This window comes from Pan troglodytes, chromosome 2 (genome assembly GCF_028858775.2).
Source record: "Pan troglodytes isolate AG18354 chromosome 2, NHGRI_mPanTro3-v2.0_pri, whole genome shotgun sequence".
Classification (NCBI taxonomy): Eukaryota; Metazoa; Chordata; class Mammalia; order Primates; family Hominidae; genus Pan; species Pan troglodytes.
The window spans coordinates 137,597,020-137,615,993 of record NC_086015.1 but is presented as its reverse complement, the minus strand read 5'-3'; the positions used below and the strand labels follow the sequence as shown (position 1 = coordinate 137,615,993).

General features: G+C 55.0%; 1 protein-coding gene across 2 annotated transcripts; it reads left to right on the top strand.

Annotated features, from left to right (window-relative positions):
- Window positions 1–72: 72 nt before the first annotated feature.
- AMOTL2 (angiomotin like 2) lies at window positions 73–18,830 on the top strand. 2 transcript variants are annotated; one of them, XM_003310039.6, is made up of 10 exons: window positions 73–343; window positions 3,199–3,993; window positions 6,896–7,202; window positions 8,279–8,423; window positions 8,798–8,890; window positions 12,892–13,187; window positions 14,286–14,593; window positions 15,198–15,418; window positions 15,982–16,161; window positions 16,938–18,830. In XM_003310039.6, the coding sequence occupies exons 2-10, from the start codon at window positions 3,260–3,262 to the stop codon at window positions 16,994–16,996; spliced, it is 2,343 nt and encodes a 780-aa protein (XP_003310087.1). In that variant the 5' UTR covers window positions 73–343; window positions 3,199–3,259; the 3' UTR covers window positions 16,997–18,830. The 2 variants fall into 2 exon arrangements, with proteins under 2 accessions (XP_003310087.1, XP_009444787.1); XM_009446512.4 differs by having other exon boundaries at window positions 82–343; window positions 15,985–16,161.
- Window positions 18,831–18,974: the final 144 nt, after the last annotated feature.

The window sequence follows — 18,974 nt, the reverse complement described above, 5'->3', positions numbered from 1 at the left end:
GAACGGAGCTCGGGGGCCGGGCCGGCGCTCGGCCAGCAGCGCCGCCTCCCCGGAGGAAGGCGGGGGCCGGGAGGAGGGAGCGGGAGAAGGCGGAGGGCGGAGGAGGGCGGCGCGCTGAGAGGTTATTTGTGGTTCGCTTTGATCCCGAGGGGGAACCTGAAACTCTCACATTCCTGGCATAGCAGCCGCCTCCGGCGCGGGCCGACCCTGGGGCTGCGCGCTGGGGCGCGAACAGCCAGAGCGTCGGCGCCACGGCCGAGAACACATCTTCGCCGCCGAGCTGAGCTGGGCCGAGCCGGAGGTTGGGGTGTCTGACTGCGCTGGGCACCCTCGGGCCGCAGCGGTAAGGAAGGCCGCTCGGCGCTCGGGAGAGCGCGCGAGGCCACAGAAACGTGCCCCAGCCAAAGCTGGAGTCTCGACGCAACCCGGCCTTTTCTGGGAGTCGGAGCCTCGAGGATCGAGCGTCCTCGGGGCGCAGTGCGCCCTTTCGAGGCAGCCTCAGTGCCTGGCAAGGGCCGCTCTGCCCAGGGAGCCCAGCGCGCTGGGCTTTGCGGGGCTCTAGAAACGCGCGGGTCTCTTGGGGCTGGGGGAGAGGGGAGAGGGCCGACTCCGGAGACAACAGCCAGAGTGTTTCGGGTTGCAGGTCGGCGGGGGTGGGGGTGGCGGGGGACAGGGATGGAGGCGCCGCTTGGAGCTCAAGTTGCAGGGTCCTGCGGGCTGATTTGGTTAGGTGGGGGTTACAGGTGCCTTTGCCTCCAACTAGTCCAAGAATTCCTCTTTGTCTTCCTTGGAAAATCCTCTCTGGAGCCACGAATTGGCTCTCACTTAGAAAGAATGCAGCCTGCTGTCCAGCCCGGTGACGTCAGCGTTAGAGTATTTGGAAAACAAAGAGGGCTCGAGAGGGAGGGAGGCGGACCCGCGATGCTTAAAGACCTCTCCGGGCCTCGGGCTACCCTCACCGGCTCGCCCCAGGCGTACCAGCGGCCACCGGAGCCGCCCGGGCTCGTGGTGGGGCGGGAGCCCTGGCTGGGGTGCCAGAGTCTCCTAGCTTGGAGACTGTCTTTGGTTCCTTAGGCGAGCAGGAGCCCAGGCCAAGGCTGGAGACGCGCGCTGGCTTAGAAAGGCGGCCTTCAGAGAGCGCAGCGGGCGAGTGCAGCAGAGGTTCGCGGCCGGGGGCGCGGAAGCAGGTTTTTGTAAAGGCCCAGGCGTTTGATGTCTGAAAGGACGTGAATCTGAGGGGCTTGGCCGGGACAAATTCGCGATGAGAGGCCTTGGAGGTGTTCCTTGCTCCCAATCCGGGCACACTATGGAGCGCCTGGAATCTGTCAGGAAGGCTCCGCATTCCTTCCTGCCGCTCCCCTGCCTTCTCTGTGGGAGTCGGCCCAGAGAGTGATTATCTTAGGAAATGCCCGCAGATAAAACTCCAGGGCGAACTGAATCCCATACGAATTGAATCCCATTTGCTTGCTTTGCCTCGGGTAACTCTGGAGTCTTGCATATCTACCCCTCGTTGTGTGTGGGGGCGCATGACTGGGTGCCAGGAAGGATGGGTACAGAGGTGCCCTCCAGACTCATCCCCCACTCCCCAGCTCTGGGCAGCTGGAGTACTGGGGTGGGGAGAGGGAAAAGATCGGGAATGGCTGCTCTGCCAACATGCCATAGCCCAAACTGAAGCAGGACACTAAGGCTAGTTTAGTGGCAGAGGAGGGGCCACATTCCTCCCACCCACCCCCCCCCCAACCCCTGCCCATACACACAGGACCTGTGGCAGTGTGGATTCTGTTTAGTTTTCCCTGGATCCCAGTTTGGAGATTTGTGTTGGAAGAGGCTGTGGAAAGGAAGCTGGGTGAGAGAGGCAGGCAGATTTCCAGTCCATGAACCACTGGGAGCCCAGGCTTAGAAGGGAACTCCTTTCTCCGATATAATCTCCCAGCACTTTAGGCTCACAGTCCCCTCTCCCCTGCCCCAGGTCTCTCAACCAACAGCCTCCCCTTACTTCTCCAGTTGGCCCAAGTCAAGATGGGCTTCCTTGACACTGATGTCAAGAAAGATGCTGAGTGCCCATCCCTTATGTGCCTAGAGGACCAGTGGGGGCTTTTCCAAGTAGCAAGTGTGTGTGTGTGTGTGTGTGTGTGTGTGTGTGTGTGTGTGTGTGTGTGTGTTGGGGAGGATAATCATAAAATCAAAGACATCATGCCATCCTTTCTTTTTCCTGGAGCTCTCTTGCAGTTACTGTCAGCACAAAGACTGACCCACTAACCTTAATGGGTGGCACCTTTTTGCCTCATCTTACAAAACCATTGTCCTCTTGGAGCATTTTTATTCATCCTTTATTCACCAATTCAGGTGCAATTCCTCCTTCTTCCTGTTCACCTTGCAGAATGACTGCCAAGGTCATCCCATGACAGGGAGCCCCAGATTCATTCTGTCAGCAGCGCTTGATGAAGCAGAGCCCAAGCCCATCCTCCAGGAGTTCTCTGGTTCAGGGAGAGTGGGAAAAGTGGCCAGGGGTTCAGCGGGCTAGAGGGTGGTAGGTTGACTGTGCCAAGGCTCTGGGATGCCTCAGTCTAGAGGGTGGTAGGTTGACTGTGCCAAGGCTGGGCTCTGGCATGCCTCAGTCTAGAGGGTCCTGGGGGCCTTTCGCCTAGGGCTTCTACTGGACTGCATGCATTCTTTATCACCTGCCAATAAATTGGGGCCCCATCCACCCCTAGACTGAATAGCTAAGTGGTTAGATCTGAACTAGGCCTGCCTTAGAATTGCCCATCAGGCTGTTTGATGTGTAGCTGGCTGTACGGGTGGTGGTTCCTGGTGGGTTATCTTCTGGTTTCCTGTTGTCTCTCTCCAGGAATAGTAAGTCTCCATGAATGTTATCATTAGTAATCGTTTACCAGGATTTTCACTGTGCCAGGAGCTCGCAGGCCACTGCCTCTTTTTTTTTTCCTCATCTCCATGAGTCAAGCAGAATTCTTTGCATTTTTCTGGTGGAGAAACTGAGGCTCAGAGATTAGGTAACTTGTCTTAATCAGTAGATGGCAGCACTGGTACTTGAACCCAGGCTTGTGTGAACCGCCCCACCCCTGCTCTTCACTTTTATGCTTTCCACCAGAGTAATAATGGAAATCCTGGAAAGCCTTCTCCTTTCCCATGGGTTCCCACTGATTGCTTTTCTCTCTCTCTCTCCCCACCCCACTCCAGGTGCTCTGGGGCCAGGTGCCACCGGCCATTGTCCAGGCAGCTGTGTGCAAGCCAAAGAAGCATGAGGACACTGGAAGACTCCTCGGGGACAGTCCTGCACCGCCTCATCCAGGAGCAGCTGCGCTACGGCAACCTGACTGAGACGCGCACGCTGCTAGCCATCCAGCAGCAGGCCCTGAGGGGTGGGGCTGGAACTGGGGGTACAGGGAGCCCCCAGGCCTCCCTGGAGATCCTGGCCCCAGAGGACAGTCAGGTGCTGCAGCAGGCCACCAGGCAGGAGCCCCAGGGCCAGGAGCACCAGGGCGGTGAGAACCACCTGGCAGAGAACACCCTCTACCGGCTATGCCCACAGCCCAGCAAGGGAGAGGAGCTGCCCACCTATGAGGAGGCCAAAGCCCACTCGCAGTACTATGCGGCCCAGCAGGCAGGGCCCCGGCCACATGCGGGGGACCGAGATCCCCGTGGGGTCCCGGGAGGCAGTCGGAGGCAGGACGAGGCCCTGCGGGAGCTGAGGCATGGGCACGTGCGCTCGTTGAGTGAACGGCTCCTTCAGTTGTCCCTGGAGAGGAACGGCGCCCGGGCCCCCAGCCACATGAGCTCCTCCCACAGCTTCCCACAGCTGGCCCGCAACCAGCAGGGCCCCCCACTGAGGTGCCCCCCTGCTGAGGGCCCAGAGTCCCGAGGACCCCCACCTCAGTACCCTCATGTTGTACTAGCTCATGAGACCACCACTGCTGTCACTGACCCACGGTACCGTGCCCGCGGCAGCCCGCACTTCCAGCATGCTGAAGTCAGGTAACTCTCCCCACCTTGGGCTTTCCAACTCCTGGCTTTCTTCCAGCACAGGTCTCTCAGGGAGGAGAGCCTCAAGATCACAGCTTGTGTCAGAGCTAGCAAGATCCACCCCACCTCCAACCTGAGAAGGGAGGGCTAATGCCTGGCAGAGAAGAGGGACTTAGCTGAGGTCCCCTAAGAAAGAAGTTAGTGGTGTCCTTTGCCTTAATTCAGAGATAGGCACCATTGTCTGCTTAGCTGTAGCATTCAAGTAACTAGAGTCCCCAGAGTACACAAATTGCAGCAGGGGGTTAAAGGTTAGATTTCAGAAAGAACTTCCTAAAGGCAAGGTTGGGAATGATTGCCAAACTGTTTCCAAGTTAAGTAGGAAGAAGGTGGGACCTCCTTCTCTGGATATTTTTTAAGAAAATGTGAGCAGCTTGCTTTCTGTGATTATTGGGAGGCATTCCTAACTAGAGGCTGGAAAGGCCCAGTGGCCTCATTAGAGACCTCTCAGCATCTTACACCAGGGCAGGAGCTTACTTGTCTCTCCTCTTCATTTCCTGCCATATGCTCCCTGCGTCTGCAGCCTGCAGTGGGAAAGGATTCTGGGTCCAGGTGGGCCCCTTTCTGGTGAGGCTCAGGAGAGGCTGCTGGGCCAGGGTAGGGACTTAGAGTTTGATTCTGAGTGTGCTGGGAGGCCCTCAGGGGATGTGATTTGGTTTACCTTTTCTAAATGCTCTCTCTGGCTACATGCAGAGCATGGTTTGTAAGGGGCCAGAATGGAAGCAGGAAGACCGGGGGAGGCAAGAAGTCTAGAGAGTTTGGAGAAATAAGTGTTCCTAGAAACAAGGCCCTGCCTCACGCTTCTCATCTTGCCCAGCATCTTTTCCAGAGAGGCAGACACAGCCATCATTGCTGCATCTCCCCCTATGGGAGTCCAAGAAACCCCACCAAGGGACCCCAAGGATTTCAGACTCTTCCTCTGGTGGCCCAAGGTCAAAGTCTGGTTCTCTTCATGCCTGCTGAGTGTTCCTTTAGTAAACACCCGCTTTCCCACCGTCCGGCTTTCCTTGCTCTCGAGAAATGAGTGACATGATGGGGTTGGTATGGCGGAACCAGAGGATGGAGCCTCATAGTTTTTCTCCAGCCTCCACCCCTCCAGACTCGCACTTTATCGCCCCTCTCAGGGCTCGGTCAGGAAGAGTTTCGGAAGCTGAGTGGTGCTTTCTTCTTTTGGACCAGCCTTATTGAACCCTGTCAGGAAAAGATAGTAATCACGGCAAGGAAGTAGACTGTTTGCAGGAGAACAAAAAGCAGGGGAGGGAGAGGACGAGGAGAAAGGAAAGCAAGTGTGAAGGGAAAGGAGTTGCTATTCTTTCTCAGAGCTAAGTCATCCCCAAAGAATGCCAGTTGTGTCTGCCTGGCCCAGTGCAGGGGGGAGCAAGTTCTTGAAGCAACCTTGAGAATGGCCATTTTAGCAGTGGAATGGAGAGTTTGAGCACTCCAGTGGGGACCCTCTTCCCAGCTCTTACTGGAAGCCCCGCCTTAGGTAGTAGGAGAAATACATCTGCCCAATATCTCCTTTCAGATGATCCAATGAAGATTATTTGTTAGGAAACGGGCTAGACTCCTAGCCTAGGGTCCTGAGAAGAGCAGGGGGGCCATAGGCTGTATGGCAGCAAGAGTCAGGGGCAGGCTGGGTGTGCATTAGTGCTGCGATGATGCACCCAGAAGGGGAATTCGGTTTTTGCGGGGCTTCTGGGACTTGGAAGATTCTTTGTGAAACTGAGGCAGTTGTGACACTGGGAATCACAAGGTCCCAGGAAGGCCCTTGGACTCCCCGTGCCTCTTGCCCTTTGCTCCTTCCATCAACATGGAGCCCTGGGAGTGATGTTACACCAGTGCCAGAGGCCAATAGAATATTGTCCCCTGAACTCAGCGACCACAGTAGTCCAGAGGCAGCCCTTACTCCCAAGGAAACCAAGAGTTTGGGCCACATTTGTTCTCTAAACTGAGGGTAAACTGAGGCTCATACTAGAAGAGATGGAGGATGGGCCACCATTATAGGAGCACCTGCCACCCGCCCAGCACTGGCCCAGCACTCTGCCAGGCCTTACATAGCGTCATCCTCAACAAATCCCAGCGAGGCTGGAGACCCTCATGATGCAACAGAGCAATGCCCAGTCTGTGGGGCTGAGGCACTCGCCCAAGATTAAACAGCTGGAGCAGGGATTTGAACCCCTATTTGTCAGACTCTAGAGCTCAGACTCTTACCCTGACATTTGTCTCATTGCTCTAACCTTAACTGGAGTCTTCTAAAAATGACTCTGGGTGAGTGGGGGATGGGGGGTGGCAGGACTTGAAATAGGAAGGAGAAAATGAGTGCTGCTTTGGCAGTCTTGAAACTGGCGACTCGTGTAACAGACACAAGGTTGCTGCTGGGGCCCAGCCACCAAAGTTGTCCTGGGGCCTGGAAGGTTATAGGCTCAGTCATGATTGACATGGCCTCCAGCCCCAAAAATAACCTCCCATTGATTAGGAGTGTCAGGGTGCATTTTTTAAGATGATGTATTTAAGCATTAGTTGCTTAGGAGGCCCAGGATTGCTCAGGCTGATCCCCAAGGCCCCAGCCACTGTGAGGCGGGTATGAAACAAGCATCCTGACATTAATCCCCTCTAGCCCTGCTGTCTGACTCTTGAGAGCCTCAGGCAGAAACATTTGGAAAAGGCCTTCCCTACTGGTCCCTGCCTAACACTAGAGGGTTGAATAATTATCTGCAGTAATTTTAATAATATATTAATTATTGATAATAATTAACCATCTTCCCAGTATGCCTAGGAGTGGGGTGACTCCGGGCTGCTCTGGTGGGAGCCATGAGGGTCTGTGCTGTCTCTGAGCACCGTCTCTTCTGTTCCCCAGGATCCTGCAGGCCCAGGTGCCTCCTGTGTTCCTCCAACAGCAGCAGCAGTACCAGTACCTGCAGCAATCTCAGGAGCACCCCCCTCCCCCACATCCAGCTGCTCTCGGCCATGGCCCCCTGAGCTCCCTCAGTCCACCTGCTGTGGAGGGGCCAGTGAGTGCCCAGGCCTCCTCAGCCACCTCGGGCAGTGCCCACCTGGCCCAGATGGAGGCCGTGCTGAGGGAGAATGCCAGGCTGCAGAGAGACAATGAGCGGCTGCAGAGGGAGCTGGAGAGCTCTGCGGAGAAGGCTGGCCGCATTGAGAAGGTAGGCCCTGCTGGGGCTTCAGAAGGGCAGACCAGAAAGAGACCCCGAGGGGCTACCTGGGGAGTGGGTAGTCCAAGGAGAGGCAGAGGAGCCTGAAAACTGTTTGGCTGGATTTCTCCCTATCCCTCTGTTTTCCACCTCCCTCACTCCTCATGCACCCTCCTGAGCTGACTCCAGACAGCTGGGGAACAGCCGAGAGGCCGGCAGAGCAGGCCTGGAGCATGAACAGTTGCTGGCCAGTGGTGATTAGAAAGAGCCCATTCACCAGCTCCTTGCACACTCGCACCCTTGCCCTGCACACACCCCCTCCCATGGACACCTCCCACAGAGAGCCCTTTGTGTCCCCCACACAACAGCAAGTCTGTTCCAGGCCAGCCCTGGCCAAAAAGAAAACTTCTCCTCTTGGAAAAAAAACGGGCGACTTGTTGGAATCACAGGCCAGCTAAGAGCACGTGCGGAACCTGCCAGCAGCCAAGTGGGAGGAGCAGCCGGGGCCCAGCTGGCCCTCTGGGTGGATGGTGATGCCTGGGACACCAGGCAGAGGCAGCTCAGGCTTAGGCCTGGTGCCCGCTTCTTTAGTGAAGGGTTACCAGTTTTCCGCTGAGGCTCAGTTTTAGCAGATGGCCTCAGGCCTCCCTTGACTGTCCTGTGGTGTCCAAGTTAGGTCAAACCACCCCATCATGGCTGGAGTCTTTCGGTGCCCACTTCCGGCCAACTATACTCAGTTTCTTGGTGGAAGCCAGCCAAGAGTAGAATGTTTCCTTCTGGACACTGGGCACAGGGAAGCTGTGTTTAGTCACCCTGCAGGCAGCTATTTCCAAAGTACCTGGCCCTGGGTTCACTCAGCATCTGGTCCTTGGGGCAGCTGATGGGACCGTTGCTTGCTGGTCCCAGCAGTCTATTCTACTTTCGGAGGCTACAAGCTTCTGACTATCCCACCATAGTCACCTGGAGGTTTTGCTCCTGTTTGGTGGCCTCTCATCTGTCACCTTTTCTGATGGTGAGTAGTGGATCAGCCTCGAATCACTCCCTGGGAGCTCTCGCCTTCATTCAGCTCTGCTGTCTGACTCTTGCAGCTGGAAAGCGAAATCCAGCGGCTCTCTGAGGCCCATGAGAGCCTGACCAGAGCCTCCTCCAAGCGTGAGGCCCTGGAGAAGACCATGCGGAACAAGATGGACAGTGAAATGAGGAGGCTGCAAGACTTCAACCGGGATCTTAGAGGTGAGAGCCAGTCACACAGGTGGAGGTTGGAGAACCTCTGCAGAGGACTTACTTCTTTTGTTCTAGAGAAAAATTGGGAATCTCTATTCTCTGTCAAAAGTGCAGATGAACTCAGAGAGCCAGGCTGAGACCCCTTTGGAGCTGCCCTGATAGAGAGATGCTTGTCTCTAGGTACTGGGCCTAGGATCCCCTCAGGGATGATGGCTCTTGACAGAGGAGGCTCCCACCCATGGGGCCCTGAGCTGAGCTGGGGTTTCCTTATGAACCCATCCCCAATATGGAGGATACAGCCCCATCCTGATAGGACGTCAGGAAAAAATCCCAAGCTGGCAGCTTCACCTGACACTAAAACATCTTTCCTTCCCTTGAAACAGAGAGATTGGAATCTGCAAATCGCCGCCTGGCAAGCAAGACACAGGAGGCCCAGGCCGGCAGTCAGGACATGGTGGCCAAGCTGCTTGCTCAGAGTGAGTAGGGGCCCCACTAAGAAGCCTGGCCTGTGTGCAGGCAATGGGACTGCTGCACACCCTCTGGACTAGGAAGATTGGCCTTCCCCCTTGCAAAGTAGTACTTTGGGAGCAGGTTTACTGCCCACTGTATGCCCAACACTAGACTGGATCTGGGGATAGTGGGGATAAGTGGCTTCCAAAGAAGAATAGGATCTAGTTCTGTATCTTTTAAGAAGATCAGCTGACACAAGAGGGAAAGCCAGGCAGCAGTGATTTGCTGAGCTTCGGTGCTGACCATCAGTGCAGTGCATTGGGCAGTGCGGGAGGCAAGGTAGCCCTGAAGACAGATGAGGTGAAGGAGAAGGACAGGTCTGAGAGCTTCCCAGGGAGTTCCTGGCAACAGAAAGGTCGGGAGTGTGCAATGGGAATGTGAGAGGTAGGGGGGCATGGTGGAGCTGAGCCATAGCAAGCCAAGTGGAGGCATCTGAGGCAGCCAAAAATGGGATCCTAGACCTTAACCAACAGATGCATTCTAAACGGGGCGGTCTAAGCATCCTTGAAGAATGGGCAAGTTCATTGACTAGTCCATTTATTCATTCATTAGCGGATGTGTTTTAAGCAACTGGCAGATGTTCAAGAGAGAATGGGAGCAGGCCCAGGAAGGTACCATGGCAGGGAGGTCAGGAACGAAGTGGTGAGCTTAAGAAAGGAGCAGTTTCCCACAGATGCAAAAGAACAACGGGGGTGGCCCTAGAAACGGGTGATTAGGAGCCCCGGTGGCCTGAGAGAGGGGCTCTGTGGGGATGGCAGGGGTGGAGAGCCAGCCAGAGGTGAAGGAGCTATTGGGCGGTTCAAGAGGTACGTGGGGTGGGTGGCAAAGGGAGCCCTGAGCTCAGCAGCAGGAGGCTCTAGCGATCAGAAGAGACTAAGAACAGTTATTTATTGAGCTCCTACTAGGAGCTTTAGTGCTGTTCAAGGTGTTTGCAGAGAAGTGGAATGGGAGTGGTTGGTAGCTGGGTAAACATGGCTTTGAGGCTTCACAGGAACCCTACTGTGAATGGCACAAAGAGTAGTGTGGGGTGCAGAAATGGAGGAGCAGCTTGAGGACTTAGCTCTGGCTGGCAGCACCCCTATCTTCCTTCAAAGAGGGTTCAAAGACTAGGGCAGGGAATGGGGGAACACAGCACTGAAGGAATTGACAGGGTGGGGCAGGAGGTAGGCTGGTCTCTTCTGGCTGGGTGGGGTGAGATGGCAGCGGCTTAAGGTCTCTGGGAAGGAGTCAAAGGGAAGGAGGGAGAAAGGGGAGGGGGCAGCCCTGGGGTTTCCCTGAGGAGTCTGGGGAGGAGAAGCTGCAAGGGCACGGCAGATTAGGGTGCCTGTGGAGGAAGGCGGACTTCTGGGGCCTGACTCTGCCAAAGAAAGGAAGCCACGGGGCGGGTTTCTGGGAGCTTGCTAGGGGGTGAGAAGAGGGGGGCCGGCCGGGAGGCGTTTCCGCTCCCCGGGGAGCGAGTGAGCGCCGAGCTGTTCTTGGCTCCTCGCTGGAGCCATTAATCTCGCAGCCGCGGGTGACCTGGATGCCTGGCATTCCAGAGCCGCGAGCTGTTCCGCTCCCGGCCCGCCCCCCGCCGCTCCCTCCCGTGCGCGCTGCCTGGCGCCCTTCGCCCGGCTTTGGGAGGAGGGAGGGTGAGCACAAAGGGAGCCTGGAACGTGGAGGCGGGGGCTCGCTCGCTGCCCAAGGCGCATCCCGGGTCCCGTCGGCGCCTCGCCTGCCTTCCTGCCCGCCTCCGCTGGCCTTCGGGCGTCCTCTTCCCACCCGCACCCAGACCACTCATTTCTTACTAAGGAGCTCTCCTTCCCGAGATCCCGCAGGCCCAAGGTTTTATCAGGGTCCCGTTGGTAGGGGATGGCCAGAGCTCAAAGCCTCCCAGCCCCCACCAGGGCCTTAGAGGTTGGACAAGGCTGCAGGAAGCTTCTGGAAGCAGAGGGCTGGGTCCTCCGGCCCCTCCTCCCCCAGGGCTGAGGAAACCCAAGCAGCTCTTCCTTGCTCCCTAGTAGCTATTGCAAAGGGAGGTGTCTGATTGACCTCCCTTTTATCTGGGGTCAGTCAACACTAGGAAAGTGTGGCCATTATCACCAATGCCATCTGCTTTTCCTCCTAGGCAAGCCACGCAGCCCCCCAGCACTGCCCTTCTGGCCCTTCTAGGCCAGCAGTGCCCCCTGGGGATCTTGCCTTGAGGCCTGAGGCTGGCCTGTTAGCTCCACCCCCTTGGGAATATTTCTCCTCTCTCTGCGCCCCAGATTCTCCAGCTATAAGATGAGACAGAGTCCTTCCCCACAGAGTCATGCTAAGGCTGAAATGAGATGCAAGCCCTGGGCAAACTGAACGCACAGGTGGACTAGGGGAGGGTCCTCCCTGCCTGAGTCCCAACCTGGCTGCCCCTCCTCAATGGATGTTAACACCCCACTCAATGGATGTTAAGCCAGCGAAGTATGAACACATCCGTTTCAATATTATTGGACTTCCTCGTATTTTCCTCCATCCCACAGAATGATACCATCCTGGGCTCAGCCTTCAAAAATCCAAAATGAATCAAGAGCTAACCTGAGTTGCCTCTGTGTCCTCCCTGCCCTGCCCCAGGGACCTGAGTAAATGAATCCTCCCTTCCACATGCCAAGGTCTCAAGCCTTCACTCTTCTGTTCCAGAACTTGCACTGTCCTATATGATAGGTACTTAGCTGCATGTGGCCCAAAGATTGAAATTAATGAAAATAAATTTAAAATTCAGTTCTCCCATCTTACTAGCCACATTTCCAGTCCTCAGTGGCACGTGTGTCTAGTAGCCACTGCATTGGAGGGTGCCGTATAGAACAATTCCACTCTGGCAGAAAATTCCACTGAATCAGAATGCTGTTCTAGAGACAGTGCCTTTAGGTTCATTAGCTGGGGCCCATAGCCCTGCCCCCCACCTGCTCTCCAGCAAGGTAGGCAGCTGACCCGCTCCTCAGGGGGCAGCCTGGGACTCTCAAGGGGCAGGTGCCTGGGAGGTGGATTTAAGGCTAGAACATCAGATGGAGGGCTCTGTGGTCTGGCTTGGGCTTCTCCTGGCCCTATGGAGAGGGCCTCTGAGCAGAGTTTCTCTGGGCAATTAACAAAATGATTTAAAAGTCAGGATAGCTTGACCCTTACACACTAATCTTTGGGCCATAGTCATTTTCATTGTGCTGCAGACTTTGCATTTCCTTCTGAGCCTGGTTGCTCACATCTCAGTGGTCTTTTCAGACCATGGAAGGAAATGTAGCCCTCAACGGACCTCTCGGCCTGGGTCTGCAGAAGGAGCCCCAGAGCTCTGGGTGGCCTGTAAGTACAAACGCCTCACCACGTAGCCAGAGGCAGCCTGGGCCTTCATAGTGTGGCCAACTGGGGTTTCCATTTGGCAGCACCGTTCACCTCCTATGTTTCTCCCCTATAAGTTGGGGATCCCAAATCCTCCCTGGAGGGGCTGGAGGATTCGTGGAATAAGATGTGTAAGGGCCTGGTGTGCCGACAGCAGATGGTGGTTCTGTTCCCCCTTCTTTCATTCTCCCACTGGAAGGAGGACCATGTCACAGCCTGAGTCTCTATTTTCTCATCTGTACATGGGCATCACAGTTCCTACCTCAACAGTCTCGAGCCATCACAAGGTTCAAGGGATATTGTGGATGTGTTTTAGACATGGTGCCCCTGGCACAAGTGGATGGTGTTTGGGGCTGTCCCATGGCAGTGTGTCCCAGTAGAAAGGCAGGGTAGCCCAGTTGTTACTGCAAGGGTCCTGGAATTGGGCTCTGTCATTTACTCCTGACTTAACATGAGCCTTGGTTTCTTCTTCCATGAAACAGGGTTAATAGTGGTACCTTATTCCTGTTATTTTTGAGAGAATGAGAAGCAACTGTGCTCATCCAGTGGTCAGCACAGAGCCCAGGAGGCAATGGGGCCAGCCAACGTGGTTACTGTCACTGATCAAGCCTCTCTCTCCCTACAGGCTACGAACAGCAGCAGGAGCAAGAGAAGCTGGAGCGAGAGATGGCACTGCTGCGCGGCGCCATCGAGGACCAGCGGCGGCGTGCCGAGCTGCTGGAGCAGGCTCTGGGCAATGCGCAGGGCCGGGCAGCTCGAGCCGAAGATGAGCTGCGCAAGAAGCAGGCCTATGTGGAGAAAGTGGAGCGGCTGCAGCAGGCGCTCGGGCAGCTGCAGGCAGCCTGTGAGAAGCGGGAGCAGCTGGAGCTGCGTCTGCGGACTCGCCTGGAGCAGGAACTCAAGGCCCTGCGTGCACAGCAGGTGAGCTGAGAAAGTCTCCAGGCTAGGGCAGCATCTGAGGATGTTGGCTTCCCTTCCTCCTCGGGGACTGTAGGTTTGGAGGCCAGGGCTGAGGCCCCGGGAGCCCCTGCTTAGATCTAGGCTGCAGGCCCGTTGGAAGGCGGCAGGGATGATTGCTCTCTGCTCCACCTTTGCTGCGTGCTCCCTTCCACTCGTTGTCTTAGCAGAGGCCCTGCCACCTGGCCCATGTCCAGCCTCGGGGGACTCCTGTCCTCGGCAGCAGCAGGGCTAGTCGTCCTTGACCTCTAGAGAAAGTAAGTCAGGAACCTGGATATAGAAGGCCTGCGAGCTTTTTTTTTGAGATGGAGTTTCATTCTGTCGCCCAGGCTGGAGTGCAGTGGCGCGAACGCTCACTGCAACCTCCACCTCCCAGGTTCAAGCCATTCTCTTGCCTCAGCCTCCTGAGTAGCTGAGACTACAGGCGTGCGCCACCACGCCCAGCTAATTTTTGTATTTTTAGTAGAGATGGGGTTTCACCATATTGGCCAGGCTGGTCTTGAACCCCTGACCTCACGTGATCCACCGACCTTGGCCTCTCAAAGTGCTGGGATTACAGGCGTGAGCCACTGCGTCCGGCCACCAGCCAGCTTTTATATGCCTCCCCGAGATTGGGAGGAAAGATGGTTGTCCAGATCCATAGTGCTTAGCCTCACTTCGGACTTCTGTGTAAACAACTCTTGGTGTTTACAAACCAAATAGAGTTATTTCTCCACTCCCAAACCTACCCTTGCCACAGAGGTAGTATGACTGAACCCCCTGGTTTGCCCAGTTCTGTTCTAATTTACACCAGTTTTCCCAGTATAATTATTGATAGCACCCCCTTTGCCAGTTTGGAGGATTATCTGTCTGGTCTCTATGCCCTTGCCATAGGATTCAGGGCAGGGGTATGGGGACCTGTGCTGTATCCCCATTTCGGTAGAGGAAGGATGGGGAAATGTATGCTGTGTATGGCTGAACACGTACATGTACAAGTGACAGTCGTTGTGTGGAGGCGAAGACCAGTGGCTGCCACACCCCAACCTGCACCCTTGACCACGGTCTCTACTCCTTGCTCTGCAGAGACAGGCAGGTGCCCCAGGTGGTAGCAGTGGCAGTGGTGGGTCTCCAGAGCTCAGCGCCCTGCGACTGTCAGAACAACTGCGAGAGAAGGAGGAGCAGATCCTGGCGCTGGAGGCCGACATGACCAAGTGGGAGCAGAAGTATTTGGAGGAACGTGCCATGAGGCAGTTTGCCATGGATGCGGCTGCCACGGCTGCTGCCCAGCGTGACACCACTCTCATCCGACATTCCCCCCAGCCCTCGCCCAGCAGCAGCTTCAATGAGGGTCTGCTCACTGGTGGCCACAGGCATCAGGAGATGGAAAGCAGGTTCGGCATTGCAGGCCAGGCACCTGAGGTTGGGGGAGCGGGTGGCAATGTCCAGTCACTGCCCTGCCCTTGATCCCTGATAAACAGGCCCCTTTCCCCATAGAGCTCAGCACAGTCCCTCCTGCTTCTGAGCTGAACCTGCATGCTTGGCACACCAGGCACTGTAAACATGCATTTGCCCAGAAATACTGAGTCCTTGGTCTGCCCAGGAGACTCTTACTGTGGAGGTGTTGGGTGCCATCCAGTGCTTGGGCCCTGCCTCCCCTCTCTGGAGTGCCGCCCTCCAGGATGAGGGCTGTGCCGCCACTATCATCTGATGAATCTGGAACCCACCCTTAATGGCCTGCCTTTGCTGGTGTGAGAAGGGCCCAGGGCCTTATGCACTGGTGGTTTTCAGAGCCTGGGCTCTAAGAGCATCAAATTCCAGAGCTGTGGTGCCATTTCTAAGCCCTCTCTAGGTCCCTGCTACAAGCACAGAAGGATCCAGCCTGGCAGGGTTGGGGGAGTTGGGGGGGGCTTTTCCCCTAACTCCTATGAGGCAGGAAGGGTGGAGGCTGTTGGATCTGTGGGTCTGACAATGTGGGCATGGCCTCTCACCCCTCAGGTTAAAGGTGCTCCATGCCCAGATCCTGGAGAAGGATGCAGTGATCAAGGTCCTTCAGCAGCGCTCCAGGAGAGACCCTGGCAAGGCCATCCAGGGCTCCCTGCGGCCTGCCAAGTCGGTGCCATCTGTTTTCGCGGCTGCGGCAGCAGGAACCCAGGGCTGGCAAGGGCTCTCTTCTAGTGAGCGACAAACAGCAGACGCCCCTGCTCGGCTGACTACAGGTAAGAGGAGGCTGCTGCTGGGATAGATGGAGAGGTAGTTTCTCCTGGGCCTGAACACAGATTGCCAGACTTTTCCTCCCAGAACTGAGGCTATAGGAGCCAGGGCTTCCTGACCCTCTCCCAGGGGAGCTGGCTTATTCTCTGCCTCTAGTGACTCTACAGCGCAAGGCTCTCCTGCCAGTGTGAACAGGGGTACTTAGTCCCCATCACCATAAATTCCATCATGCTTCAGCCCCAGCCACTGAACTAGGAAAAATAGAGCTTCCTGTGCAGACACACCTTGTATGCAAGCTCCCTCCACTCTTCCTTCTAAGCAGATGCCACAGAAACTCTAGAAGATTTAATCTATAAGGAAGGGTCCCACCACCCAAAACATTTGGAAGCCAATCCAATCTGGTAGTTATTCCCATTTGAAAATAGGAGCATTTTTAGTCTTAAAGTTCTTGCAAATCAAGAGCAGCCCACTCCACCTTGAATCCCCAGCAGGGACAGTTAACTTAGAGTGTCCTTCACCAGGGCCACATCTTACAGGCATGGCAATAACCATCCACCTACCTTTCCAGCAGACAGAGCACCCACAGAGGAGCCAGTGGTCACAGCTCCCCCTGCTGCCCATGCCAAACACGGGAGCAGAGATGGGAGCACCCAGACTGACGGCCCCCCAGACAGCACCTCCACCTGCTTGCCACCGGAGCCTGACAGCCTTCTGGGGTGCAGCAGTAGCCAGAGAGCAGCCTCTCTGGGTAAGTCCTCCTGACCCCACTTCTGTGCTAGGCAGGGCCGAGGGGGCACTGGGGTGTGAACTGGAACACAAGGCCTTTTCTTCCCAGACCCCCTCCGGGTCATTGCCCACACTCCATGGGGAGCCGTGCATAGCCAGAGGTGAGCAGGGTGTCTGGCCCACCTCAATGTGAACATGAGGGATGGCTGGTTGCATGAATAGGGAAATTGGAAACCCTGATTAGAGGCAGATCCAGAATTCAGAAAGAAAGCAACCAGATGGGAGGCACTTTAGCTCCTCTTTCATGGTCTTCCCTACATAGTTAATTTCCAATTTGATTATCCAAGAGAATGGAGCTCGCAAGTCATGCCGATGGCACTCTGGAAGCCTGTTTAAAGAGTCCGGGAAGGAGATATCTGAGAAGATGCCATTTCTTTTTCCACTCCCCTTTCACATTGGCCTTTGCATATTTGCCTGTGCCTCATGATCTCAGAAAACCACAGGCATGAAAAGAATGCTGCAGCCTCCCTTCCTCAGGGCTCTCCATTGCTCTCTCTAAGCCCTCCAACCAGTTCAAAGTTAGAAACAAATGCATCCTACACATCGGAGGTTGGTGGGCTGGGCTGAGCACTGAAAGCGGGCAGAGCATTGTGCTTGGTTGGCCGAGTTCTGGGAACCTGGGCAGCAGAGGCGGGAAAAGTTGGTGAAGAACGATCTTTGTCTTTCGAATGTGCCAGGATTTTAAAAGCAATCTAGTAACACTCATTGGCATGTGCCTGTGTTCTTGTCTGTCTCCAGACTCTGTAGCTACATCCAGAGTCCAGGACTTGTCGGACATGGTGGAGATACTGATCTGAAGGAGGTGGTGCTTCAGGACTCTGAGCCATTCTCTCCCCTCCTCTGCCCTGTGCCACTCTCAGCCATTTCAGCAGCCCCGTCAACCGCTGCTCCGTCCCTTTCCCCAGCCAGACACTCATTCCCATTGACCATCTGGTCCCAGGAGCTCAGGAGGAGGACCCCAGGGGAGAGGAGAGCTGTGAGAGCACTGGCACCCCCAGAAGACTCTGCTTCTTAGCCCACATTCCTCCGGGCCTTACGGAGAATGAGGATTCAGCCTTGACTTCTTGCCCAAGGCCTGCTACTGGGGTAGCAACTGACAGCTCAGAAAGGAGCTGAGCTCCCTCTGCCCTGCCAGTTGTCAGTCAGGCAGGGAGGGAGGGGCTGTGTTGGTTTGGGGAACTAATTTCCAAGGATGGCTGCCCGTGGACACCAGGTGGACTGGTTCACTAATCAAGTCAGCCATATTGTTCTCTGGCTAAGTTTGGTTCCAGCCAACCTCATCTGCTCTTCAGTTCCTCACTGCCTTCTTGGGATACTAAGACTTGAATTTTTGGGGGACTATTAAGGGTGTTAGTCTTGGAGAAGACACAGCCTCACCTTCTCACTTGCTGTGGGTGAGGGGCCATTTAAGTGGACTGGGAGACAGTGCGCAGTTTGTATATAATTCCCTTTCTTGTGGAACAGAAGACTGAGGCCTGCAGGTTCCGATGTGTCTTCATGGGCTGTGCTCCCCTCTTCCTACTGTCAGTTTCTGAAACTTCTGACTGGCCTCCCAGTTATGCCTCCTCCTCAAGTTCCTGGCCCGTGGATGTTAAAGCTGCTCGATTCCCAGGATCTCGGCTGCCTTCTCCTCCATCTTGAGCCCTATAAATGCCCACGGGACCCCCACCACCAGCCTCTTGAAGTGGCTCCACAGCTCCTGTGCCTGGAACATCCTGTCAGTTTGGTCATAAACCCTGAGCCAGATGAAATGAGCCACCGTGAACAGACATCTGCCATGCCCCCAGGTGGGCTTCGGTGGCCCTACCCGGTACCAGTTCTGTCCTCTCCGAGAAACTGGAGACATCTTGTTAGCATAAGTGTCTTTGTTCCCACCTGGAGGGTTTGGGAGAGGAGCAAAGCAGTTGAAAACTAGTTAATGAGCTACAAGAGTCAAATAGTCCTCTGAATGGAGCCCCCATTACAAAACAGTGCCCAGGAGGCTGGCTCCTCAAGCTACCCATGCCCAGCGCCCTAAAGCCGGACCAGATGCTTTGGAATTGGGGTGAAACACCCACATGGCAGCCTGCTAGCAGCAGTGACTTTGACTTCTGGTCTTAAAGAGTCCCTCACTTCAGCCCCAGGAGCTATTGGTGGGTTTTAGCAGTTTTGTCTTTACCGTTTTTAGTTCTCCTTGATTCTTTGTTTTCTTCCTTTATCGTTTTTAGGTTTGGTATATGTTGTTTTATTTCCATGGTTCCTCAAGTTTCCTTTTTAAACATTTGCATTTGCTGGACAATTGCAATTTTTTTAAAAACTCCCCTACCCCTGTTTAAAGCTGAAAAATACATTTGGTTCATGTGCATTGTTTACAAAGCAAAAAGAAAAAAGAGAAAAAAAGGCAAAAAATATTGTGAAAGAAAAAAAACAACTTAATATATTTTGGATTAATATTTGGTATTTCTTTTAAAGTATGTTTTGTGCTGTGAACATTTTCTGCCAAAGACCATGATGTGTGTCTGTATGTTTAAGTTATCGTAAATATTTAAAATGTAAACATGGCTGTTTTGTTATGCCACCCTGTACCAGGATTGCTGCCGCATTCCACTGGGTATAACAGTATTTTAATTAAAAAAAAATAATTAAAAGTGATGTCTTTGCACAGGTGAGACTTTGCACTGAGGGAAGGGAAAGGGTGAGGATTTTGGAGGGCCACCCAAGTCATAGTCCAATCTCTTCAAGGACCCAAGATAGAATTTAGGAATTTTGTGAAGCTGCATTAAAGATAGAGTTGGA

What these genes read in the sequence shown, in the direction of transcription:
- AMOTL2 (XM_003310039.6), top strand. Translation starts at nt 3,260, where the DNA reads ATGAGGACACTGGAAGACTCCTCGGGGACAGTCCTGCACCGCCTCATC. An exon ending in TTCCAGCATGCTGAAGTCAG is followed by an intron (nt 3,994 to 6,895) that starts GTAACTCTCCCC and finishes TCTGTTCCCCAG; the next exon opens with GATCCTGCAGGCCCAGGTGC. An exon ending in CCAGAGAGCAGCCTCTCTGG is followed by an intron (nt 16,162 to 16,937) that starts GTAAGTCCTCCT and finishes GTCTGTCTCCAG; the next exon opens with ACTCTGTAGCTACATCCAGA.